Source organism: Gracilinanus agilis, chromosome 2, assembly GCF_016433145.1.
Source record: "Gracilinanus agilis isolate LMUSP501 chromosome 2, AgileGrace, whole genome shotgun sequence".
Lineage (NCBI taxonomy): Eukaryota > Metazoa > Chordata > Mammalia > Didelphimorphia > Didelphidae > Gracilinanus > Gracilinanus agilis.
This window is the reverse complement of record NC_058131.1, coordinates 644614908-644642072: the sequence shown is the minus strand read 5'-3', so window position 1 is coordinate 644642072 and position 27165 is coordinate 644614908. Positions and strand designations below refer to the sequence as shown.

At 35.7% G+C, this 27165-nt stretch overlaps 1 protein-coding gene across 2 annotated transcripts in view; it reads right to left on the bottom strand.

Annotated features, from left to right (window-relative positions):
* The window catches only part of TBC1D12 (TBC1 domain family member 12), a 132506-nt gene that overhangs the window by 50411 nt on the left and 54930 nt on the right, over nt 1–27165 (bottom strand). For both annotated transcript variants that reach the window (XM_044665700.1, XM_044665699.1), the window contains 2 exons: nt 10681–10796; nt 67–149 (listed from right to left, as the gene is read on the bottom strand). In XM_044665700.1, the coding sequence (XP_044521635.1) occupies nt 67–149; nt 10681–10796 (199 nt within the window). The remainder of the gene's footprint in view (nt 1–66; nt 150–10680; nt 10797–27165) is intronic.

The window sequence follows — 27165 nt, the reverse complement described above, 5'->3', positions numbered from 1 at the left end:
TTCTTCAAGTTCACTAATATAAACAAATCAATTACACTACTGATTTGAATTCTGATAAGTTCATACCTCTTTTTTTAGCCTCAGCCACCATTTCATCATATTCTTGTCTATGACGTAAAGCTTCTTCAACTGACTTAGCTGGAAGATTTCTGTAAAATAAAATGCTAGTCAGTCAAATCTTTCAAAAAGACTGACTTTTAATCTGTTACTATTTCCCTGTTAAGGCAAGGGCTATGGAAAATACAATTACGCATTTTATTATATTTCATATCTTGGTCAAAATGCAATCCAATTCAAAAGTTGATCATCTAAATTTCATCTGCATTACATGTGTGCCACTTATATGGAGAGGATTTTGCTTTATTGAATCTATGAAAGACAGCATGCTGTTCTAGGAAAGAACACTGAATTTATTGTCCTTAAATTTACACTGATGTTCATATTAACTGGAACAAAATAATTAAATTAATCAATATGCCATAATAAACTTCTCCAACTTTTTATATCTTAAAAAACTTTTAATATGTAATTTGTCTTTTTGCTGTAATCACTTTCAAATAAGTGATATTCACAATTCAGCACCATGAACCCTTACATTTTTCCATGCGGCCTAAAACAAGGGAATTCTCTATCTAATCTCTATCTCTTCGATAAGGTCTTTAACCTCTTATGGTATGTGGCATGGTACAAGACCAGGCTACAGTCTTCTTCCTCTATTTGGGAATAAATTTAATTCTGAAGCAACTCTTCTTCTTAGCACTGTCAATATCTTTCTCAAAGTTCATCATCCTGTCAATGAGGATAAGACTTCCAAGTCCACAAGAAGTAAAAAATATTCCTGAAAATGCTCAAATCTTATAAACTCACCTAACCTTCTGACAAAGAATTTTAGAGATTTGAATGAATGAATCTTAATTGTCAAAATTACTTTTTCCCAGTCTTCAATCATCTATTTATTCAGTTTCTACTGTCTTGCCCTTTGATAAATAGTTCTTCATAGCAATGGTCTGAAATTCTTTTTTTTCACTCATCTTCTTTTAGCTGTTCTTTCAATGCCAATAAGTTTATACTGCCCTGGAAAAGAATCAATAATGTTTCCCCCCACTCCCCTGGATTCTAAGTCTCTCTCATGGTCTTTGATTGTTTCTTGAGAATGATTTAAGTCTCCTGACATCAATAACTTGTCAGCTGGTTGGTGGTATTTTTCGTTTTTGGCTAAACTTTCCCTGGAATGTTAGTGTGACTAACTTTTACTTCACTGTCTTTGAATGAATCTTAAAAACCTGACTTCTCCCATACTAACTGCTCTAATAATCATTAAAGTGTGCTTTTAAGACCTATAATTTTTATACTTTTTCTTGAAGAAAAAAAAGTCATTCTGATGGAAAGAAATAAGGCAGAATAGAGGAAGGAGCGCTAGAATCTCTGAAAACTTCCTCCACCATCTTAAAATAAAGCTTAAAAACAAACACTAGAGTGGTAGAACCAATAAAGATATGGCATGAGGAATTTTCCTGCAGAAGACAACTTGGAAAGTAGGGAGAGAAGGTCTCTTTTACTGGGGTAAGAAGGGAATACAGTTTGCAAAAGGTAGCTACAACACCCTGCCTAAGCCAATAGCAGAGCACCTCCAAATACTCCCCCCTTGAGGTTCTGAGCCCCAGAACAATTCCCCTGCCTGATCAGTGTAAGTCTACAGTGAGACCAATGGTGAGGCCCTAAGCAACAGTACAGGCCTCTGGGTGAAACCCAGAGCCTCAAGAGTATGCCTGGCCTTGCAAATCAAAAGCAGGCCCCAAGGGAGCCAAAGTCAATACTACTGCATCCAAGAAAAACATTAATTGTTCTCAAGCCCAAAAAGAATTAATGGAGGAGCTCAAAAAGGATTTTAAAAATCAAAAAAGAGAGGTAGAAGAAAAATTGAGAAAAGAAATTAGTGATACGGGAAGATCATGAAAAAAGTCAATAGCTTGATAAAGGAGGCACAAAAAAATACTGAAAAAAATTAATACCTTAAAAAACAGAAAAGGTTAATTGTAAAAAAGACACAAATATCCAAAGAAAAGAAGAATTCCTTAAAAAGTAGACTTGGCCAAATGATAAAAGATATACAAAAATGCACTACAGAGAAAAACTTCTTGAAAAAAATTGGCCCTTTGGAAAAAGAGGTACAAAAATTCCCTAAGGAAAAGAACTCTTTACAAGCAGAATTGGCCACATGGAAAAAGAGATGCAAAACTTTACTCATGAAAATCATGACTAAAAAGTCTGAATTGGACAAATGGAAGCTAATGACTCCATGAGACATTAAGAAACAATCAATCAAATAAATAAAAAAGTAGAAGAAAATGTGAAATATCTCATGGGGAAAACAACTAAACTAGAAAATAATTCCAGGAGAAAGAATTTAAGAATTAATGGACTACCTGGAAGCCATGATCAAAAAAAGGAGCTTAAACAGCATTTTTCAAAAATCATCATGGAAAAGTGTCCCTTATATTCTAGAATCAAAGGACAAAACTGAAATTGAAAGAATCCTCCAATCTCCTTCTGAAAGAGATTCCAAAAGAATAACTCTCAGGAATATTATAGCCAAACTCCAAAATTCTTATGAATAGGAGAGCCTGAAATATAATATTCCATAGGCCAAAGTTGCTAGGACTTCAACCAAGAATGACTTACTCAGCAAAACTGAGCATAATCCTTCAGGGGGAAAAATGAGTATTCAATGAAATAGAGGACTTTCAAATATTCCTAATGAAAAGACCAAAGCTAAACAGAAATTTTGACTCTCAAATATAAGACTCAAGGGAATCATAAAAAGGTAAACAGGAAAGAGAATTAAAAAACATTCAATAAAGTTAAATTATGTATATCCCTACATGGGGAGATGACTCTTGTAAAGGCAAAGAACTTTGTCATTATTAGGGCAGTTAGAAAGAATAAACATAGACAAAGGATGAGGCGGTTAGTTGAATATGATGGGATGATAAAAAAAATTAAATTAAAGCATAAGGTACCACTTCATACATATCTGATAGGCTAAGAAGATAAAAAAGAAAAATTATAAAAAATCAGAGGGTATATGGGAAAATCAGGACACTAAAGCATTGTTGGTTGAGTTATGAATTGATCTAACCATTCTGGAGGACAATCTGGAACTATACTCAAAGAGCTATAAAGATATAGATACCCTTTGATCCAGTAATATCTCTACTAGATCTGTACCAAAAAGAGATCAAAAAAAGAGAAAAGGACCTAATTATACAAAAAAAGCCTTATAGAAGTTCTTTTTGTGGTGGTAAAGAATTTCCATCAACGGGAAAATGGCTGAATAAGGATTGTGATGGAAAACTATTGTGCTCCAAGAAATGATGAGTAGGATAATTTCAAAGAAACATGGAAAGACCTATATAAACTGATGCAGATTGAAATGAGCAGAACCAGGAGACCATCATACACAGTAACAGCAATACTACACTATAATCAACTTAGCTATGCTGAACAATACAATGATCCAAGTTAAGTCTGAAGGATTTATGAGACAAAGAATGTCATTTATTTCCAGAGAAAGAACTGATGGAATCTGAATGTAGATCAAAGCATACCATTTTTCATTTTCTTTTTTGTTTTATAAAAGTCTTCTTCCATAGCAAGGTCACATATGTATAACCTAGATCAAGTTGTTTGCTATCTCAGGGAGGGGAAAGGGAAGGAAAGGAGGGAGAGAATCTGGAACTCAAATTTTGGAAAGCAAATTTAAAAAATTATCAGTACATGTGATTGGGGGAAAAATAATAAACTAAAAATAAATTTTAAAAAAGAAAATACTTAATTTGTAGTGCACTATATAGCCTACTCATCCCAATCATGCCCTCTGGAAGAAGTTCATTTTCACTTCTTTGGAAAAAATATTGTTCGATGCTTTGCACCTATATACCTATACCAGAAAAATACTGGCATTAAAAATATGGATCTTTGTTTCAGGGAGAAGTTTGAGACCATGAAAAGTTTTCCAAATTCCCAGAGAGAATGTAAAGATTCCATTGTGCTTATAATAGTTTGTCTTTTAAAAAGTCTGGATTCAGTAATAACCAAATACTATCTCCTAAAGAATTTTCTACAACAAAGTACCTCCTCTGCATGACAAAACTATACAAAGAGTTCTTTAAAGGTAAAACAAAAATAAGCTTACTTAAATGAAATCATTAATAGGAGGTAAGGAGTTTTTTTTTTTAAAAAGGGAATTACGCGCTCACCAAAATGTTCATCCCTGTCATGGAGGAAGTCTAATGTAAAGAATCCAAGTGAAAGATGGTAAGATTCCCCAGATGTGATTTGGGGTTGACACTGTACCCACATCATAAAATAGAATGTCTATTCCTACCCATATGGAGCACACAATTTAATGAGAGAAGACCACGCATAAAAAGAAGTTGGTGGAGGGGTTGGGGAAACATGCTAATTTCCAGTGGACTGCAGCTGGGTGGGAAATGAAAAGAGGGCTCTCCTGAGAACCCTTGTTAAACAGAAAATTCTGAGAAACTCTCTGCCATCCTTCCTGCCAGACTGAAACTTCAGCTTTTTTTTTGGATTTCTCTAATGCATAGAGAATGCTGGCCCAGTCTCCCACTGAAAAAGAGTGTCTTCTGCTTTCATGTGGATTTCTTGTAAACAACAGATGGTAGGGTTTGTTTTCTCATCTATTCTGCCATTTTCTTTCTTTTTATAGCATTGTTTATAGTCAATTCAAATTTAAAGTTATGGGAGTGAGAGTCTTGAGTTTTACTCCTTGGTTTCTTTAGCACTTTTTAAAAAATGCTTACTTTCTGTCTTAGTAACAACTCTAAGATAAGAAGAGTAAGGGCTAGATAAACAGGGTTAAGTGACGTCCCCAGAGTCATACAGCTAAGAAGTGTCTGAGGCCAGATTTGAACATTGACTTCCCATCTCTAGGTCTGGCTCTCAATCCACTGAGCCACCTAGATACCCTTTTTAAGATATGTTTTTAACCTCTTCCTCTTTTAAATGAATACTTTGACCCTGCAATTAGTTTTGTTTAAACTAATGAATCTGTTTCCATATTCACACATTGCTCTGCTCTCACATAACTTCCCTAGTATAAGGTTTTATTGAATTCCTTTTCTTTTTTAATTTAGTTTTCTACTTCTTCCTCTCTTAAAATCCACATCTCTTTTTTCCCTTCTCTTTTCTTTCTAAGTGGTTAGAGGAAGGAAGTTCCATGGAACAGTGAAAAGAGCACCAGACCTGGAATCAGAAAGAATGAAGTTGAAATCCAGTTTGATAAATTTACTAGGTCTGTGACCCTGATAAATCATTTCACTTGTTTGTTTCATTTTTGAGATGAAAATAATAGCACCTAGCTCCCAGGGTTATTGTAAGCATACAATGAGATGATATTTGCAAGGTGCTTTGCAAACCCTAGAGCACTTTATAAATGCCAGCTTTTATTAGTAGTGCAACAGTTCAAAATTTCTCTATTTTCTCCCCTCCAATTTCTTATGTCCTAATTTCCTTTTTACTGTGCCATTTTCCTAAGTAGCATTTCTTTGTTTTCTTCCTTAACTGTTTTTCTTTCCAATCTATTTTTCAAATTTTATTCTCTGATTTGTGGGCTAAATCCTATCCAATTTTTAATAGAATCAATCAGAGAATTGTGCGATTCAGTTCACAATGGTGCTTGGTATTAATTACCCTATGACCTAAATCATGCAGTACAATTCTAGTTAGTCTTCCTCCCCTTGACTATTCTTACCAATAACCAGATATACCTCACTCTAGCTCCATGCCCACTCCCCTAAAAGCTTATACAACCCTTTTCGTGGGCCAGGATTTTTTTCCATGGAAGCACTACTACTACTCTCTCAGAGAGGTGGTCTTCCAATACATTATCTCCCCCATAGAGATCTCCAATCCCCCATAAGGCATGGACCTCTTCCATAACTAAAGGACCCTTTAGTGGGACCTTCATCCTTGTTTAGGCTAAGACCATCTCTTTTAACTCTCCTCGACTTAATTATTCCTTTTTGCATCTTCTCAAATTCTCCTGACACTCCTTTTCTTGACAGGAGGCTACAGGAACCATCTCTTCACTGTTTGCCCACAGAGGAGGGAGAGCTATGTCACCAATCTCCCCTCACTATGGCCCCACTATGCAAATCACTAATTATAAGATAAATGCAGATTAAAAGGGCCCTGAAGTTCACCTTATACTGAGAAAATTGGCAAAGATGACAAAAGATAAGAATAGTCAGTGTTGGAGGAGCTGTGGAAAGATAGGCATACTAATAAGCTGCTGGTAGAATTATGAATAGGTACAACCATTATGGAAAGTAAGTTAAAATTATGTGAAGAAAAAGTTAACTAAAATGCGTTATAACTTCTGACCCAGAGTTTCCACAGTTAGGCATACACCCAAAGAGGACAACTGAAAAAAAGAAAGTCTCCATAATCACTCTTTTTGTAGTAACAAAGAACTGGAAAGAAAAGAGTTGCCCACAACTAGGGAAAGGCTAAAACATTAATGTACTCTTAAAAATGATGCAAGAAATATATTACTGCATTGTAAGAAATAATGAATGAGATGAATAAAGACAAATATAGGAGAACTCATATGAACAGATGTAAAATGAAATAAGCAGACTAGGAAAAAAATACACAAAATAACAAAAAATGGAAATGAATAGAACAACATAATAGAAATTGAATGATACAAAAATTATAATGATCAAGCTTGTCCATAAAAAAGAAAAAAATACACAAAATAACAAAAAATGGAAATGAATAGAACATAAAAGAAATTGAATGATACAAAATTATAACGATCAAGCTTGTCCATAAAAAAGACGACATATCATTCTACTTCTCTTAAGAAGTTGAAGATTCTAAGATTAGAATTCTATGTATAAGACTCATTTGGGTATGTTACCATATAGGGAAGCAAAAGAGAGGAATAATAAAAGGCATAGAGGAAGGGGAAAGAAGAAAGAATTGGGAAAAGTGAAGGGAGGAAGCAAAATATTTGTGAAGAGAGATAGTCAAAGAAACAAAGAAAGACAGAAAGACAGATAGAGGGGTAGGGGAGAACAGGGGAAAAATAGGATGGAGGGAAATACACAATAATGAGTAATAACTGTGAAGATGAATGGGATGAACATACCCAAAAAATGGAAGCTGAGAGCAGAGTGAATTAAAAAATCTGAATCTCAAGATATATTATTTACAGGAAACATATAGGAAAGAAGGTAAACACATCAATTAAAAAGAGAAAGAGTAGATCAAGGAACTGGGCATGCAATTTAAAAAAATAGAAAGAGAACAAATTTAAAACCCCCAATTAAATACCAAATTGGAAAACCTGAAAACCAAAAGAGAGTAATAAATTTGAAAATAAGAAAAACATTGAAAAGATAAGAGGAGCTAGTTTTATGGGAAAAAAAATCAATAAAATTGATAATCTATTAGTTAATTTGATGTTCAAAAATTGAGAAAACCAAATTACCACTCATCAAAAATGAAAAGAATGAATTCACCACTAATGAAAAAGAAATTAAAGCAATTATTAGGAACTATTTTGCCCCATTATATGCCAATAAATCTGGCAATCTAAGTAAAATGGATGAACATATACAAAGCTATAAACTGACCGGAATATAACAGAAGAGGAAATAGAATGTTGTAATAAATCCATCTCAGAAAAAGATAATGGACAAGCCATCAATAAACTCTCTAAGAAAAAATCTCCAAGGACAGACACATTTTCAAATGAATTCTACCAAATATTTAAAGAAAAATTAATTCTAATGCTATATAAACTATTAGGAAAAATAGTAAAAAAAATTGTCCTAGCAAATGATTTGATTACACATATATGGTACTGATACCTAACTAAAATGGGAAGGAACAAGAACTATTTGACAAAAAATACTGGGTAAACTTAAGAACAGTATGGCAGAAACTAGGTATAGATCAGCACCTCATACCCTATCCCAAGATAAGATCAACCTAGGAACATGTACTCAGAGTACATGATTTAGTCATAAAGGGTGACACTATATAATAAATTCTAATTTATTAATTTTTTTAAAGTTCAAATAATATATTTATGAAGCATTTTGCAAACCATTAAAGTAACTTATAAATGTGGGGGGAAAAAATCAAGGGTGACACTGTAAATAAATTAAGGAAGGATGGAATAGTTTACTTCTCAGATCTATTGATAAAAGAAGAATTTATGACCAAGTAAGATAGCATTATGAGATATAAAATGAATGATTATGATTATATTAAATTTTAAATGATTTTATACAAACAAAACCAGTTCAACCAAGATTAGAAGAAAAGCAGAAATCGGGAAATTTTTTACATCAAGTATCTGTCAGAAGCAAATTTCTCTCTCCATTGTGTCTCCTTTTTAACATCATCTCTTAATGACCTGGAGGTCAAAAACCACTGAGTAAATTCAGGTATAGATAAGCCCTCAGAGAAAGGAAGTTAAAGAATCAAGGAACCAATAAGACAGGAAATTGATTCCACAAGCACTGCCCCCCTGGGTGGCCAAGGCAAATTAAGAAACTATGGTTGTTTCCTGAAATGTGACATGTGAGAGTTAGTGGATGGAGAAAAGAGCTTATAAGATCAGACCAGGAGCCAGTCTGGGGTCTTTCTGGCATGAGTGTGGAGAGCCAAATAAACCCTTGTCAAAGGTTTAGCTACAGGCCCATCACGGCGGCCAATACATTAGAAAGCTAAGCATTTCTCTACTTCTCTCCTATCTTTCCCTCTCTTTACAACAACTACTACAACTACTACTACTACTTTGACTTAATAAAGTTATTAAGCTACTACCAGCCTCATAATTTGTTATTACATATCTCTGATAAAGTCTTCTTTTCTTAAATATATAAAGAACTAAGACAAATTTATAAGAATAGAAGTCATTCCACAATTGACAAATGGACAAAGGATATGAACAGGCAATTTTCAGATGAAGAAATCAAAGCTATCTATATAAACACGTGAAAAAATATTCTAAATCACTCAATTAGAGAAATGCAAATTAAAACAACTCTGAGGTACCACCTAACACCTATCTGATTGGCTAACATAACAAAAAAGAAAAATAATTAGTATCAGAGAGAATATGGAAAAATTGGGACACTAATATATTGTGGGCAGAGTTGTGAACTGATTCAACAATTCTGGAAAGCAATTTAAAACTATGCCCAACCAAAGGACTATAAAACTTATGCATACCCTTTGATCCAGCAATACCACCACTAGGTCTATATTCCAAAAAGATTTTTTTAAGGAAATATTAATAGCAACTTTTTTGTGTTAAGTTAACTTGTTTGTGTTAACTAAAAATTGAGGGGATGTTCATCAGTTGGAGAATAGATGGATGAACAAGTTATAGTATATGACTATAATGGAATACTACTGTGTCAAAAGAATGACAAGAGGGCAGCTAAGTGGGGCTCAGTAGATAGTCAGACCTAGAGATGGGAGGTCTTGGGTTCAAATCTGGCCTCAGACACTTCCTAGCTGTGTGATCCTGGGCAAGTCACTTAACCCCCAATGACTAGCCCTTAGCGTTCTTCTACCTTGAAAGGAATACAGAGTATTGATTCTAAAACAGAAGGTAAGGATTTAAAAAAGAAGGAAAAAAAAAAGAATGACAAATAGGATGCTTTCAGAAAAACCTGGGAAGATTTCTATGAACTGAGACAAAGTGAAGTGAGAAGAACAAGGAGAACATTATACACAGTAACAACAATATTGCATAATGATCAATTGTAAATGACTTAGCTACTATTCTCATCAATATAATGGTCCAAGACTATTCCAAAGGACTAATATAAAAAACACTATCCATTTCCAAAGAAAGAAATGATGTCGTCTGAATGCAGATCAAAGTATATGATTTTTCACTTCATTTTCTCTCTAGGTTTTTTGTATCTTCTTCCACAACATGACTAATATGTAAATACATTTTGCATTATCACATATATATATATAAAACATATCAAATTATTTACCACCTCATGGAGCAGAGAGGGAAGAGAAAAAGAGAAATTGGAACTCAAAATTTCAGAAAACAAATGTTAAAAATTGTGTTTACATGTAATTTGGAAAAAATAAAAAATATTTTTTAAAAAGTAAATACTGAAGATATGAATAAAAACTCATTATAGTTTAAATAAAGAAATACAATCTAATATATAAGATAAAAAGCCAACCTAAAAACCAGAAAACTTGGTTGTCAAGTCCCTTCTCTGACTCATACTGGCTTGTGCGATCCCAAACAAATCATTTAATCTATCAGTGCACTAGGCAAATCTTTAAGACTATAAACTGCAGAGAAGGTGTCAACTTCTACTTCTAAAGATAATTTCTGCATCTAGACATTGAAATCACAGGTATTGCCCCTATCCCTAAAGTAATTTTAATGCATCATTATCTTAATTCATGCCAGGATCTACAGAAATCTCCTTGAGTCAGTAATGTATTTTTTTTTCTTATTAGAACATCTTTCTGGAATGATTATTGTCAAAAACAAGTTTCAAAGGAATTTTAAATATCTTTAATGGAATAAGATAAAAGAATCATTTTAAGATTAAAAGCATGAATAATACTATTAATGATCATTAAAACACTTACGATGGTCGGTCCTCAAGAATGAGAGCAGTTGTTGAAAGTGGTTCAAATTCGAAATTTTTACGTCTTGTGGATGGAAGTGGAGGTTTACATGTCCTTCCTGTTCGTGCTTCATATTCCTAAAGTTAAAAATAATATACATTATTCAAAGATTTTATACTTAAAAATAATTTGTTTGCTTATATTTATAGTTATTGAAGATAGCACATTGCAAGAAAGAAGAATGTATATATTAACTTACAAATTTCAAGTAAATAAAAAAAATTTTTAACCTAAAAATTTCTTCTTTTAAACCATAATAACAATTATGTAATTTGTGTTGAGTAACATATCAAATTCAGAAATCTGACAGATTGTCTGGGAATTCCATCAAAAAGTCAACCAAAAAAGTAATCAGAAAAATAATGAAATAACCAATGACTCTGCTGCACTTTAGACTAAATATCAAAAACATGGTTGTTTAATTCTTTATTTACACATAATACTGCATACAGGGTTTTAGAAATAAACATACAAACCATTTAAACGTTGATAATATACTTAAAATCCACAGAAAGAGGTCAAGTGATACAAGGCAATATTAAATAACAATTTTTAAATGATTGAATCCCTTTGGCCATCCACTAATTGTAAAACACTGGAAAAAGGAATTCAAAACTAAACTAACTCATATAATCATACTTATATAGATACTTACAGAATGCTAGAGGTGAAATTGGCCTAAGACTCTTTTGTTCAGCTCCTCATTTTGTAGATAAGAAAACCATGGAGAAATGAACTGACATGCTTACACAGTTTTTAGAAAGTCAGGGTTCTTTGGCTCACGGTTGAGTCATTTGTACTCTATTCAAACTATCTCCCTAGATACACAGGCCAAAAATGTCTTGACAAAAATGTCAAGAAATTTGTAATGAACATAGCAAACATTTACTTTCTTTAGTTGTTTTTAAAGAATTCTGACATATAGTGCTCTCTTAAGGTTTTGCAAAGCTTTCTAAGTTTAGCCTCACAATAACACTGATAGATGTGAATATTCTTATTTCTATTTTACAGATTGGGAAACTGAGCTAGTAAGCTTTGGAAGTAATATATGAATTCTTACTCCAAGTCTGACATCCTTTCCACTATTGCACAGAGTTTCTGTTCCTAAAGGGCAATTACATTTTATTGGAATACACTGTAGCAGCATTAGGCATTGTACACAACACCAAAAATGGCTCAGATCAATAACTATTTTAGTATATACTGTCCATTCATCTTTGATGAATAAAAAAAAAATATAAAGCAGTGGTTCCCAAACTTTTTTGGCCTACCGCCCCCTTTCCAGAAAAAAATATTACTTAGTGCCCCCTGTCACATACTATTACTGCCCCCTTATAGTTATTCACTGCCCGCAAATGCACCTGTGGCCATCACCGCTCCCCTGAATCACTGCAGCACCCACCAGGGGGCAGTGGCGCCCACTTTGCAAATCACTGATATAAAGTAATAAAATAATTACCTAGGATTTTTTGTAATTTGTAAGACACTGACTCTGATGAAGGAGCTTATAATCCAGCTAAACAAACAAAACTGAAATACATGAAACATCTGCTAAATACAAGACAATCTAGAATCAAATAACAAATTATATAATATCAATTTAATATTCAGAATGGGGAAAGAGACCAATATTGGTGGAATAGTTGGAATAGATTTTACAGAAGAGGTGAGACCTAAAAGATGAAGAGATGCAAAAGGGAAAGAACTGTCCAGGAAGAAGTTTCACCAGACATCCTGGCAGAATTAAGCAAGATATACATGGAAGGCAGGTAGGTACTCACAGCCAAATGTAAATGATAGCATTATTTCTTTAAAATGCTGGTACAACACTAGCATCTAATATAAAATAATGTTAGGGTCTCAATTAAATCTCTCAAAAAAATTAAGCAAGAAGCAAAGATAAAGAAGACACAGTCTGCCCACAAGGAATTTTCAGTACATCTGGGAAGATATGAAGCACAAAGAAATAATTATATTATTAAATGAAACCAAGAATTATATGCAAGTTAAGAGTTGGAAGCAGAAGCATTCTAGTTGATTCTTAATGTATTTTAATAAATGGTGATAAAGAGGAAAGCTACTTTTTCTAGGACCATGATGTGTTCATGGATGAAATAGTCCCATTTGATAAAGTGCATGGTGAAGAAATATAAAAGAAAGATAAAGGTGGGTAGTGCCAGACTGTTGAAGGCTTTGAATATCAGTCTGAAAAAAGGCTTTATTCTATGGGTAATGAGAACTGTAAGATTAAAATTAATATCCAATAACTCCAAGTATTATATTTTATAAGATTTACCAATAATCACTTGAAGTAGGAAAAAATACAAGAACAAAAGTAAAAACCTGAGTAAAGCCAGCTTTCCCAGCTGCATTCACAGGAAAAAAGATGGAGGGGCAGGGACACAGAAAAACTTTATCTCCAAAACATAAGGATGTAACATGAGAACAAAAGTGGGATGCTTGGAGAGAGAGTCCTGGAGTGCAAATCCTAATTACACAATCCCCTCTGGGATTCCATTGGGAAACAGGTATGTGGAAATCTCTCAGATTTATATGCCTACTTTCCCCAATGAATCAGTACACATAACCAACTTATATCTCTAAAGATCTCTAACTAGAAGTACATACAATATTCAACTTTCTAAGGGGAAATTACAATAATTTGGGCATAAGAGAGAAATAAAAAGAAAAAGAGAACAAAACCAATGATTGCTAGGCGCATTGACAAAAAGCCAATTGGGGGCAGCCCCCTTTGGCATAAGAGTGTACATTCAAAATAAATGTGTTCAACTCCCCACAGTCCAATTCACCACATCCCAAAATTAATTCTAGAACTTTTGGTGCAGTGTGTAGTTTCTGCAGGCATCTTCATGGTGCCTTTTCCAAATAGTTCACTTTCTTGATTTCTTATCCTAAAATTACTCTCAAACAAGAAAATGTTTATAAATCTAGAATTTTATGACAATAATACAGAGCCAATGGAGTACACAGTGAAACAATTAGGTCTATGTATTGTTAAAATTAATTTCATAAGGAATAAAGATAGAGAAGACTGTTTAGGAGACTAATCTCCTAAAAATTCTAGCTATATTGCTGCAAGTTATCATTTCATATAGATGTTATTCAGTTCTTCAAGACCCCATTGGAGGTTTTTTTGGCAAAGATGTTGCAGTAGTTTGCAGTTTCCTTCTTCAACTCATTTTACAGTTAAACTGAGGCAAACAGGGTTAAGTGACTTACCTAGGGTCACACAGCTATTAAGTATCTAAAATTGGATATGAACTAAGGAAGATAAATGTTCCTGACTCCAAGCTCAGTACTATATTCACTTTGCCACCTAGCTGCCCATCATATATAAAAGACCAGTTGGTAACTTTATCTTCCAATACACAAAACTATCAGTACCAGGCACAATAGGAGATTAATGTTAAATGACTCATTTTTATCAGTTAAAATATCTATTTGCATAAAGTGTTCTTTAACTCAGATGATGAGAAGCACCAACTTGCCCACTGTTATCAGGCTTAAAAGTATTTTTCAGAGGGCAGCTGGGTAGCTCAGTGGAGTGAGAGTCAGGCCTAGAGACAGGAGGTCCTAGGTTCAAATCTGGCCTCAGACACTTCCCAGCTGTGTGACCTTGGGCAAGTCACTTGACCCCCATTGCCTACCCTTACCACTCTTCCACCAAGGAACTAATACACAGAAGTTAAGGGTTTAAAAATATAAAAAAAAAAAAAAACAAAAAAAAAAGTATTTTTCAGTAGTTTTGTCTGGAAGAAGAAAACTAAAGTATGACTAAAATGATTTCCCAAATGGTAATCACTATGAAAGATGCTAGATATCATTTAGGTACACAATAATCAATAAATAAGCATTAAGGAATCACATCCCAGGTGAGAACATTAAGACCTACTTGAGCAGACCATAATTTGTATGAAAAAGTAATATGTGAAAAAGCTGGAAAGTTATAATAAGGTCAGATTGGGAAGAGTTATGTTTGATCCACAGGGAAATAGGGAGCCAACAGATCAGTTTATAGAGTAGGGGAATGATATGTTTAGAACTCACTTCAGGAAAATTGCTATGGTGGTTGTATAGAGAATGGATTAGATTGGGATAAGATGTATCATGAAGGAGGTATCCCCAGTAGGAGACTACTGCAACAATCCAAATGAGAGATAAGGAGGACCAGGGTTGATCATGTGAAGATAAGCAAGGGAATGGATTTGAGAGATGTTGTGATAGTAAAAAAAAAAAAAATTATTAAGTGGAGGTAAGGGGTGAAAGTGAGAAGTCAAGAAAGGATCCAAGATTATTTTAGATATACTTAGATGACTGAAAGGATAATGTTGAATTTCACAAGTTAAGTGAGTTAACCAAGGATACATGGTAAGCAACAGAACAAGGTCTTTTGAATCAAATGCAATGCTATTCTCACAATACTGTGTATTTATCCTATTTTCAATAAGACCTACCATAGTCAGGTTTGGGTCACACATTTTTAGAAGGGGTTGAGAGAACAAAAGAGAACAACAAAGATGATTAAACAAATAGAAAATGATATATAAGAAACAAGTTTCAAGGAACTAGATTTGTTTCTACTTCATAGAAAATAGAGAATACTAGTCAATTATTCTTCACTTTGAGAAGAAATCTAATGGACTCAAAATTGAAGCTGGATAGACTTAGGTTGGGCAGTGAAAGGAATCTCCAAAAAACTAGGATAAATTTTTAAACACTTTCTGTCTTGGTGGCAATTCTCAGAAAAGCAAGGGTTAAGCAAACAGGGTTAAGTGACTTGCCCAGGGTCACACAGCTAGTAAGTGTCTAAGATTAGAAGGTCCTCCAGATGCCAGGCTATACACTATGCCACCTAGATATCCCTGGGATAATTAAATATTAAATAGGCAACTGAGGGAAGCCAGAGGGACTAACACAGAGTTCTACAAGAAAATTTACAAATATTTTAGATGATTTCACACAATTTTGAGCTATCTACCGTTATAGCATTAATTTACTGCCTATGGATATAACTTACTAATCCAAAAACAGGAAAAAAGAGGGAGAAATGGAGAGAATAGAAAAACAGATCAGAGAAAGAAATTGTAAGTAGACTATTACTAACAAATATTTCAGCTACCACTGAACAGCAGGGATACTAAAGTTAATTCCTCTTTCTTCTATGATCCAGCAACTCACATTTATTCAGTATTCTTATTCAACAGTTTTTGTACTCTTATTTAGCATTTTTCATATGACTTCGTTTCATACTGACAACCCTATGAACTACAGGTATTAGCATTCCTATTTTAGGAATACAGCAATAAGTTCAAAGGAGAAATGACTTGTCCATTGTCATAAAACCTAATAAATAACCAAGGAGCCATATCCTAAAGCCATAGCTCTTTCTCCAATACAATGCTATCTTCTGGATGGCCTTGATTATATTCAAATTTTACAAGTTAAAAATTCACAGAGGGTGAATTGGTCAGTAGCTATAATTTACTGCACCTAGTTCATTTTAAGCTACAGAATCTAATCTGCCTATATGCATATAAATAGGACTGTCAAGTTTGAATGCAAAAAAATTTGTCATCTCTCCGAGTTCCAGTGGGGCCCTTTAGATAAAACTGCCAGTATGAGGAGATGTAAGATCAAATCAGTTTGCTCTCATTCTCTTTATCAAAGGCTTCTATTAACCTTAACAGAATGGATTACTACCTTCAAAGCATGATGACATGAAGTAACTACCATCACTTTTAATATAGCCTCGGACTTGATGTCACTTAGACTTAACATCTAGAAGTTGATGAACTGCTAATTAATTTAATAGAATTACAATAGGGGGGCAGGCATACTAGTTCTTTTGGTACTCACCAGGAAAAGATCAAGATGTCAGTGGGGAGTGAGTCTTCAATCACTGGGCACAGACAAAGCAGGGATGTAAATGGCACAGAAAGCAGAGAGACTCATGGCACAGAGGAGGAGGGAAAGGAACAGAGGCAGATAGTGTGAGGTGTGATATGAGATTAAATCTACCTTGCCCATTCTCAAGTCCAATTACCAAAAGTGTAAACAACTCCACTTAACTCACAAGTTGGGAGGTCTGTGACCCACATGTGCTAGAGTGAGTGACTAATCAGAATTTACTGACTGCCTCCTGGGCAGTCCTAAGAAAAGTATCTGTTGTGATTGGACACGTAAACTAGGAGGAAGGCACAGGAAGTGACGTAAAAGAAGTGCTTTTAAAAGAGAGTTCAGTGAGTTCAGCTGCTCTCTTCTTGTTCATGACTTGGACTTAGAGGAGCTCTGGCTGGGACCCTGACCCCTTGGTGAGTGAAAAAGGCTGACTGACTACCTTAACTTCCCTGGAGGTACTAGCCTCTGGGAGGCTCCCTTGATTGGGAGAAGCCCTAGCGGCTAAACCCCTTGTTAATTGACTTTTAGATTCTCTGGCTGGGCCTCTAGAGTCCTACTGGAGTAAAGCCCAGACTTGAATACAAATCTAGTTCAAAAAGTTAGATCTCTTACTCTACCCTCTTCTCATCTTTCTACTTCCACTCTCTCCTATATTTTGTAAATAAATTACTAAAATCATTTTAGGTATTGGTATTTATTCAGTTCCTTGGTGACCACACCTTTAAATATTATATTCAATCAAAAACCCCTTTTCCCTCTTATGGTGGATAGGAATGAGGTGATAGGGGAAGGCAAGCAACATGGGGAGGAGAATAGAGATGGAAGAGCACAGAGTGTCATTCATGCAAACATGGATTAGAGTTGGGAATACTTGGCAACATAGATCCACATGGAAACGGAAAAGTTCTGGTGGAGAGGGGAAGGGATGGAGTTTGAGGTTTCATTTTTAAAGGGTTTTGGTTGAGAATAGACTAACTTGTAACCACACCATTCTGGGGTTAGTTTTATGCAGATGTAAAGCTAATCTCTAATCTTAAAACCGAAAAGGCCTGATTTGGTCTCAGGATATGATTTTTAGGTAACATGACACGGTTTGCAAATTATGCTCCTTTGATTTTTGGAATAGTCTGTAAGTGACTTCCAGGTAATGATACTAAAGAGTTTTTCCCACATTTGAGGATATTCAGAGTGCATATGTGCTGAACCAAAAAGTGAACATCAGTACTCTGAACCCTAGAACATCAAGAAACAAACCTTTTACTTTTTCTAAATCTCTCACTAATGAATAGGGTATTGATTTATTTCAAAATCATCATATTCTAAAACATCATGTGATATCTCTCAGTATAAAATTACTAAATAAGAAATATACTTTTCGTAGGAAAGAATATGACAATTGCTTGGTACTTAGATAATTTCAGGTCTGATATTTTTTTAATATGAACCTTTGGGTACTGATTTTCAATCCCTCACACAAGTAGAAACTGAAGGATTTCTAATATTAAGTTAGTAAAAAGGTTGTGGAAATTTGAGAACTTCCAAATGAATATGCAATATGTTCCTGGATTTAAAAAAAATATATATTAGATGTTTTTACAATCAAATGGGGAAATACTGAGCATCTCCCAGACCTCTCCTAATTAGTGAATATTAAATTCACTAAATATTAAATGTTTTAAAAGTTCTATTGTAGAAGGGAGAATATTATGGTGAGATTACAATGATTCTGTATTATTTTTTATTGATCCTATTTATATTAATAATTTTAACTTTGCCCTCCTATAACTACTTAAGTAAGGATTCTGTCTCTGAACCTGGAAATCCAGTTGGCCTGTAGAGTTAAGTTTAGAAATCCTGCTAATCACTATTCTTATCTCAATGAAATGGACACCAGAGGATTTGATCCAGTATCAATAGATGAACAAGTTATCTTTCAAAAGATGTCTAGTCTGCTATCTCTAATGTTGCAGGTAGACTCAAACAATGAACAATTCTTAGAAGAGGAGAGAAGGGGGTGTTGCTAGTTCCTCATTCTCAATTCCCAACCAATCATATTGTCCCTCATGTCTCAGCATTGTAACCAATCATATTGATTTTGCCAATAATGATGTCAAATTCTTGTGACCAATCATAATTTGTTCCCCATCTATTAAATCTTGCTGTTTGTTTCCCAAAACTATAAAGATGAGCTGTCCCACTCACTCGGGGCCTTAGCTTTGCTAAGGAAGTTGAGTGCCTATTTATTGGTAAATTTAGTTTTTACCAATAAATTGATCACATTGGGAACCTTTATGTCTCAGTTTACCTTAATTTTAACTGTTAACAACGGAAGGTAGAGAAATCACTTTATACCAATCTGATGTTATATTGTTTTTAAAGTTCTAGTGCTTTTGTCACTCCAAACAAAGAAGAGTGTGAAAGTCAGTCAATAAGCATTTACTTAGTATGAAGAATTGAGTTGAACACTAGGGATACAAAGAAGGCAAAAGTCAGTCTCTGCTCAAAAGGAGCTTACAATCTAATGGGAAAGACAACATACAAATAACTATGTGAACAAAATACCAACAAGATCAACTAGAGATAATCTCTGAAGGAAGGCACTATGATTAAGAAGGACTAGGAGAAAGAACTGTGGAAACAGAAGTACATTAGAAAAATATATGATCAATCACATAGTACAATAGGGATATGATTAGAGTTTTGATGTTAAAGGATCACTACTGCAAATGGAATAACATGGAAATAGATTTTGAACAATGATACATGTATAACCCAGTGGAACTGCTTGTTGAATTCAGAAGGGGGGGAAGAAAAGAGGGGGGATCATGAATCATGTAACAATGGAAAAATATTCTAAGTAAAAATAGGAAAAAAAAAAGGACTAGAAAAGACTGCTTGCAAAACATGACATTTTAGCTGTGACATGAAGCAAATCAAAGAAGGAAGAGAAACATTATTGAAGGTAAAGAGAGTATGGATTCAATCCTTGTCTGAGTCCTTCCTACCCAAGTAACCTTAGGTAAGATGAATATTGAACCTCAGATTTGAAATGATTAGAATGGATGGTTGCCAAAAATTGTAATTAACCCTTAAGTCACTAGACTGTTAATAGCTAGATTTATTAATAAGAAAAAGAATATAAGAGAAAAATATAGAAAGGAGGTAAAGAATTTCCTAGCCTAACAACCCAGTGTCTATCTCTGAATCTCAGCCTCAGAAAATAAGTCCCCCAGCTGCTGGGTCTCATCTTATAAATCCTTACTATACCCCCCAGCTCTCTTCCATCACTCCCCAGGAACAAATCACAATTCCTCAATTAGCCTGGTACCACCCAGGGGGACAATGCCTGTGGGATCAACTCCCTGGTTGCTGATTAATCCAAATTCAAAACAAATGGAAGGGAAATCTAAATCTCTGATCGATCAAATAAAAATACAAATTCCTTTCTTACAGATTCCTCATCTTTACCACTAGAGTATTAGACTTAACAACATCTAAGGTCCCTTCCAGCTTTATATCATATGATCCTTGAAAGAAAACCAGGATGGTAAAAAAGTTTTTAACAAAAACCAGACTATGGAAGCTTTAAATGGGATTGGTTGTTATGCTTCATACTTGGAGAGGTCCAAAATGACATTATTATGTTGGAGTCAATGTATAGTGTGTTTTTGACTGTGGCTGATCAAATCAATATGAGCTCAACAGCTCTACCACAGGTCCTGTACCAATAGCCCATATGAATATTTTGGGTGATGTTTCTAAATTTGTACATCTCAAGTTTCTTTTGAGCCACTGCAATTCTTCTTTGCTCAAAGAGCACAATACCTTCTTTGAAGCAAGAAGGCCATACAGGACAGTCCTGTGCCAGTATCTCCCATGTCTCACAATCAATACAAATGTTCTTCAGAGAGATCTTGGAGATGTCCTTATATTGCTTCTTCTAACTGCTGTGCAAGCACTTGCCTTGGGTGAGTTCTCCATAAAATAAACTATTAGGCAAATGTACATTTGGCAATCGAACAATATGGACAGACCACCAGAGTAGTGCTCTGTACAATAGTCTAACTGCTTGTCAGTACAGCTCAAGAAAGGACCTTAGTGGCCAGTACTTTATCTTTCCAGGTGACTTTCAGAATCTTCCTAAGACAACACAAATGGAATTGATTCAGTTTCTTGGCATGGAACTCACTAGTAGACTATCCAGATTTCATAGGCATACAATAATTAGGTCAGCACAATGGCTCTGTAGATCTTTTCTTTGGTAGGCAGCCTAATACTTCTTCTCTCCAACACTTTCCTTCAGAGCCTCCCAAACACTAAGCTATATCTGGCAATGTGTGCATCAACCTCATTAACTACGTGGACATCCCTGGAAAGTATACTGCCAAAGTAAATGAACTTATTCATAGCATTCAAAATTTTTCCATTTGTTGTATCCAGTGGTTTCATGTACAGATGGAATGTAACTAAGTGGTGAAGAACCTCTGTTTTCTTCATGTTAATGATCAAGCCAAAATTAGCAGAAGCAGCAGAGAATCAATCCATCTCCTTGCCACTCTCACATCTTGTCTCTTCTCTTTACAATGACATTGTCTATTAAATATCAACATTTGCTTCATGAGCAAAGTGTTATTGTGTTTAGGTAAATGAAAACCAATGTTGGTGATGAGGTCATGAGACATTCAAGTCTTCGGTAGTAAGTGACTGCTGCTATTACTATTTCTAATTCCATTCCTCCCATGGACTCCCTGCTATGTCTGATAGTCTGTGTCTACTCTGGTGTTAAGTGACACAGAATTACAAGCTTCTCCTTTTTGGCATACTGTTAATGGGTGTTCAAGTCTTCATAAAATTTTTCTTTAGCCACATCAGGGTTTGTCATAGTGCAAACATATGATGGTGGCATGAGACTTTTCTGCAAGTGACAATCACATTATTATAAGCCTGACATTCTCTCCTTTTAACAGGCATACAAGCTTGTTGATTATATTAGATTCTGAAATGTATGCAAGTTTCACAGCACCCCCTCATCACTGTGACCATTCCAGAAAAATGTGTATCCAAGGCCATCTTCAGTAAGCTGGCCTTCATTGACCAGTCTGTGTCACTCAGAGCTGCTATCTGGATGAGAAACCTGCTAAACTCTCTTGCAATAAGAGCTATTTGTCCTTCAGGTCTACCAGATTCCATAAGTGGGCATACATTCCATGTACCAAAGGTCAATGGAATCCTCTTCACAAAAGTTTTTGTATGTATTTTTTTATTTCAATCAGAAGGCAGGATCCCCACCTGCCATAGTAAACAGGTTAGGGTTAGCTGAAGCAGAAGGCTTCAAGCAGACAATTTTTAGAGCACTTTTTATAGTCCCTTTGTCATGTCAGGAGGTAAACGGTAAGGTCCTTTAAAAAAAGGCTGTTCAAATACCCATGGGACTGATAAATCCCACTGCTGATTCTAGTCAAGATGCCTGTGTGGAAGGTTGTGATTAGTGTTCCCAATGCATCTGCACCTACAGTGACCTACCTGTCACCACAGGAGTTTTGATGGAGGAATAAAATGAGATAATAGAAAAGTAATATAAAATAGCATTGATGACATCTTTTGGCTTATATATAAATTAGATTTAAATGAGGGAGAGTTGCATAAACTCATCGGCCTCATTCTCTCTTCCAAGGTCATTGAAGTACAGTGGCAGGACAAAAAAAAGTCAATACTGGCAATGGCCTGGGATGCACTAGATGACCTTGGCCTCTTTGATTTCTGCCCAAGCTCTAAGCATTCCACAGCATCTGCTTTAGCTATCTTCATGGTCTTTGAAACATATTGTTCTCATCCACCCATAGCCCCTCAACTCGCTGACAGATTTGAAGCTTGTCTGTTACTCCCAAACTGGTTTGGCCTGTCTGCCAAGATGGTTTTACTAGGATGTAGCTGCTGTGCATTCTATAGCTTCTCAAAGCCATGGATGAAAGCTGGGTGCACCAAAGGAGGATAAGTAGCTCTAAAAAGGGTGCAAGACCTCACACCAGAAGTATCAGTCTTTCCTGAACACCTATATAAATGCCTATTGCAAGATATCTGATGGGAGAAATGGCTTTAAATAAAGTATAATTAGCATAAAAAGAAACTGGAAATTGAAAAAAGTTTTAGAACTCATATAAAAAACAACAGGAAGAGAGGGTTTGAAAAATTAAGGCAGCACAGTCTATCATCCTATCAATGGATAAAGTTCAAGTTAACTCTTAGCTGCTACCATTCCAGAGTAAACAATAGAGAGATCTATCCTTCCTGAACCAGGCCAATAGTCACAGCCTTTTCCAAATTCTCTAATGTCCTTTCTCTTACCATCTTTTATCAATCTAAAACATATGGGTTCAAGTAAATGGAGACAGTGTAGCAAAGTTTTTGGTGGGTGTCCTCTGGCTTACACACCTTTTGAACACTTACAAACTGATTTTATCACTATGTCAAAAGCTGGACAGTATAAATTTTGTCTGGTCAGAGGGGATCAGCTGACCAGATGGCGAGAAGTGTTTCCTAATGCCTGGGCCAGAGCAGCTTTTGTTGCCAAGATGCTCTTAAAAGTGATTATTCCTCACTTTGGCCTACCAGCACGAATTGATTCAGACAGAGGAACTTATTTTACCAATTTGGTTTTGTCTCGGGTTTATTCTTGTTTGGGGAAAACTTCTAAATTCCATGTACCTTATCATCCCCAGAGTTGAGATCAAGTTGAGAAAAGGAATAGAGATCTTAAAAGTATGATTGGCAAACTGTGCATGGAGACTCACTTAAAATTCTTCCCCTAGAAGCTTCTGGTTTTCCGGGTTAAGGTGGCGGCAGAGTAAGAAGCAGCTCTTAACCTCTCCTGACCGAAACACACAAAACTCCTCAAGGGGACATAAAAACAAGTCCAGATGAACGGAGGAACCCCACAACAGGCACAGCGTGGAAGGTACGTGGAATCGAGGCATTTCCATGCTATAAAGGGGTGAAACAGCTCTCACTAAATCGAGGGATGAGCAACCACTCCACCCCCAACCCCTCCACACACAACACCTATAGCGACGAAGCCAGCTAAAAAGAAATAGAGCAAGTTTGGGGCACCCATCGAGTCATTGGCAGCTCCGGGGCCTGTTCCTGAGAGCAGCAAGATTTAGGACCCCAAAAAGCTAAAGAAAACACACAAATTCTGAGCACGGGAGCAGAACACAGGCTCAGAGCACAGGCTCGGGCGGAGGCGTGGGTGGAGGCAGACACAGCCACAAGCTAAAGCTCTGAAACCCTGAGTGGGGAACCAGTGCAGACGGGTATACGACTGTGGAAGCAGCGCCCTGAGACTTGTAAAGAAACATCCGGCAGAGGATCAAGCAAAGGGGTCCACCAGGGGGCTTGACCTTGGAAAAAACCAGAACTCAGACCTCAGGAGACAAAAGACCGCGGAAAGACCCTGAGCGCAAGCATAAACCTGAGAAGCTGCTGGGCTAATGATGGCTACCCAGTCTCAGGAAGTTCAGAAGAGAAAGATTAACAACAAGAAAAAGAAGTCTTTAACACTCGACAACTTTTACACAGAGAAAATCCAGACAACCGAGCAAACAGAGGAGGAGAACAAACAAGCATCCGGACCCTCCTCAAATAAGGAAAACTCCTCACAAGCTATGGAAGAGTTTAAAACTGAGATTTTGAGGAAAATGGAAGAGATCTGGCAAGAAAATAACTGTTTAAAAGGTAGAATCTTGCAAATGGAAAGTGAGGCTCAGAAACCAAATAAACTGATAAGCAAATTGAACGCCAGAAATGACCAGATTGAAAAGGAATACCAGAAGATTATGGCCGAAAACCAGAAGATTATAGCCGAAAACCAGAAAATTACAGCCGAAAACCAGAAGATTACAGCCGAAAACCAAAAGATCATAGCCAAAAACCGAAAGATTATAGCCGAAAATCAATCCCTAAAGGCTAGAATTGAGCAATTAGAAGCTAATGATCTCTCAAGACAACAAGAACAAATAAAACAAAGTCAAAAGACTGAAAAAATAGAAGGAAACATGAAATATCTCAATGAGAGAGTGACAGACCAAGAAAACCGGTCTAGAAGAGACAATTTGAGAATAATTGGTCTTCCAGAAAAACCAGAAATTAATAGAAACCTGGACTCCATACTAAAAGAAATAATTCAGCAAAATTGCCCTGAAGTCCTACAACAAGAGGGCAATATAGACATTGAAAGGATTCATAGAACACCTGCGACATTCGATCCAGAAAAGAAAACTCCCAGAAATATAATTGCCAAATTCAAGAGTTTCCAAGCAAAAGGAAAAATCTTACAAGAAGCCAGAAAAAAACAATTCAAATATCAAGGAGCACCAATCAGGATCACACAGGATCTGGCAGCCTCCACACTAAAAGATCGCAAGGCTTGGAATACGATATTCAGAAAGGCAAGAGAGCTGGGCCTGCAACCACGGATCAACTACCCATGAAAATTGACTATATATTTCCAGGGGAAAGTATGGGCATTCAACAAAATTGAAGAATTCCAGGTATTTGCACAGAAAAGACCAGGGCTAAATGGAAAGTTTGATATCCAACCACAAAAATCGAGAGAAACATGAAAAGGTAAATAAGATCAGAGGGGAAAAAAAGAAAACTTATAATTTTTAAATTTACCTTTTTAAGGGCCTCAGTGAGATCTAATTATCTGTATTCCTATGTAGAGAAATGTTATATATAATTCTCTGTAGTGAACTCTATTCACTATTATAGTATTCACTATTATAGTAATCAGAAGAATAATTCACAGGGTGACGGTGGAACACTAAATAATCTAAGATGACATGGGGGATAGGAAAGAGAGGGTGAATAGCAGGGGACACCAAGAAAAATTGAGTGAATAAGAAAAATAGGATATTCTATTACATACAAAGAGGGCATCGGAGGGAGAGGGGACAAATACTATTATAAGAAGGAGAGGAAGAGAGCATTAAGAGGTAATAATCAAACCTTACTCTCAGAGTAATCAACCCGGAGAGGGAAGAGTAGCTATACTATCCATTGGGACATAAAACTCTTATCTAACCCTTCTGAGAAAGTTAGAAGGGATAAACCAAGGGGAGCAGGGGAGTGGGGAGGTCAAAAAAAGGGAGGGGAGAAGGGGGAGGGAATTCATAAGGCTTTTAAAAACAAAAAGAGGGGGAAAAATAAGGGAGGGGGTAGAAAAGGAAGTTAATCAAGGGAGGGGATAAGGGATAGCGGCTCAATAGCAAACCACTGGTTTAAAAGGAAAAAGTATAAGGAAAAAGGGGGTAGGAATAGGGGAGGATTCAAAAATGTCAGCAAATGCACAACTGATGATTATAACTCTGAATGTGAATGGGATGAACTTGCTCATAAAACGGAAGCAAATAGCAGAGTGGATTAGAAACCAAAATCCCACCATATGTTGTCTACAAGAAACCCATATGAGGCGGGTGGACATACACAAGTTTAAGGTTCAGGGTTTGAGCAAAATCTTTTGGGCGTCAAATGAGAAAAAGAAGGCAGGAGTGGCTATTATGATTTCTGACAAAGCCAAAGTCAAAATAGATATGATTAAAAAAGACAGGGAAGGTCATTACATCCTGATTAAAGGCAGTATAAACAATGAGGAAATAATACTGCTCAATATATATGCACCAAGTGGCATAGCACCCAAATTCATAAAAGAGAAACTGGCAGAGCTCAAGAAGGAAATAGATAGTAAAACCATACTAGTGGGAGATCAAAATATTCCTCTGTCAGATCTAGATAAATCAAACTGAAAAATAAATAAGAAAGAGGTAAGAGAGGTGAATGAAGTCCTAGAAAAATTAGATCTAATTGATATGGGGAGAAAAATTAATAGGGACAAAAAGGAATTCACCTTCTTCTCAGCTGCACATGGCACATTCACAAAGATTGACCATGTTATAGGACATAGAATCATTGCAAACAAATGCAAAAGAGCAGAAATAATAAATGTAACCTTCTCAGATCATAATGCAATAAAAATAATAATTAGTGAGGGCACTTGGACAGGAAAATCAAAAACTAATTGGAAATTAAATAATATGACTCTTCAAAACCAATTTGTCAAAGAAGGAATCATAGAAACAATCAATAATTTCATTGAAGAAAATGACAATGATGAGACATCCTACCAAACACTGTGGGATGCGGCCAAGGCAATATTCAGGGAGAAATTTATATCCTTGAGTGCATATATTAACAAATTAAGGAGGGCAGAGATCAATGAATTGGGCATGCAACTCAAAAAATTAGAAAGAGAGCAAATTAAAAATCCCCAGATGAAAACTAAATTAGAAATACTAAAAACCAAGGGAGAAGGGGCAGCTGGGTAGCTCAGTGGAGTGAGAGCCAGGCCTAGAGACAGGAGGTCCTAGGTTCAAACCTGGCCTCAGCCACTTCCCAGCTGTGTGACCCTGGGCAAGTCACTTGACCCCCATTGCCCACCCTTACCAATCTTCCACCTATGAGACAATACAC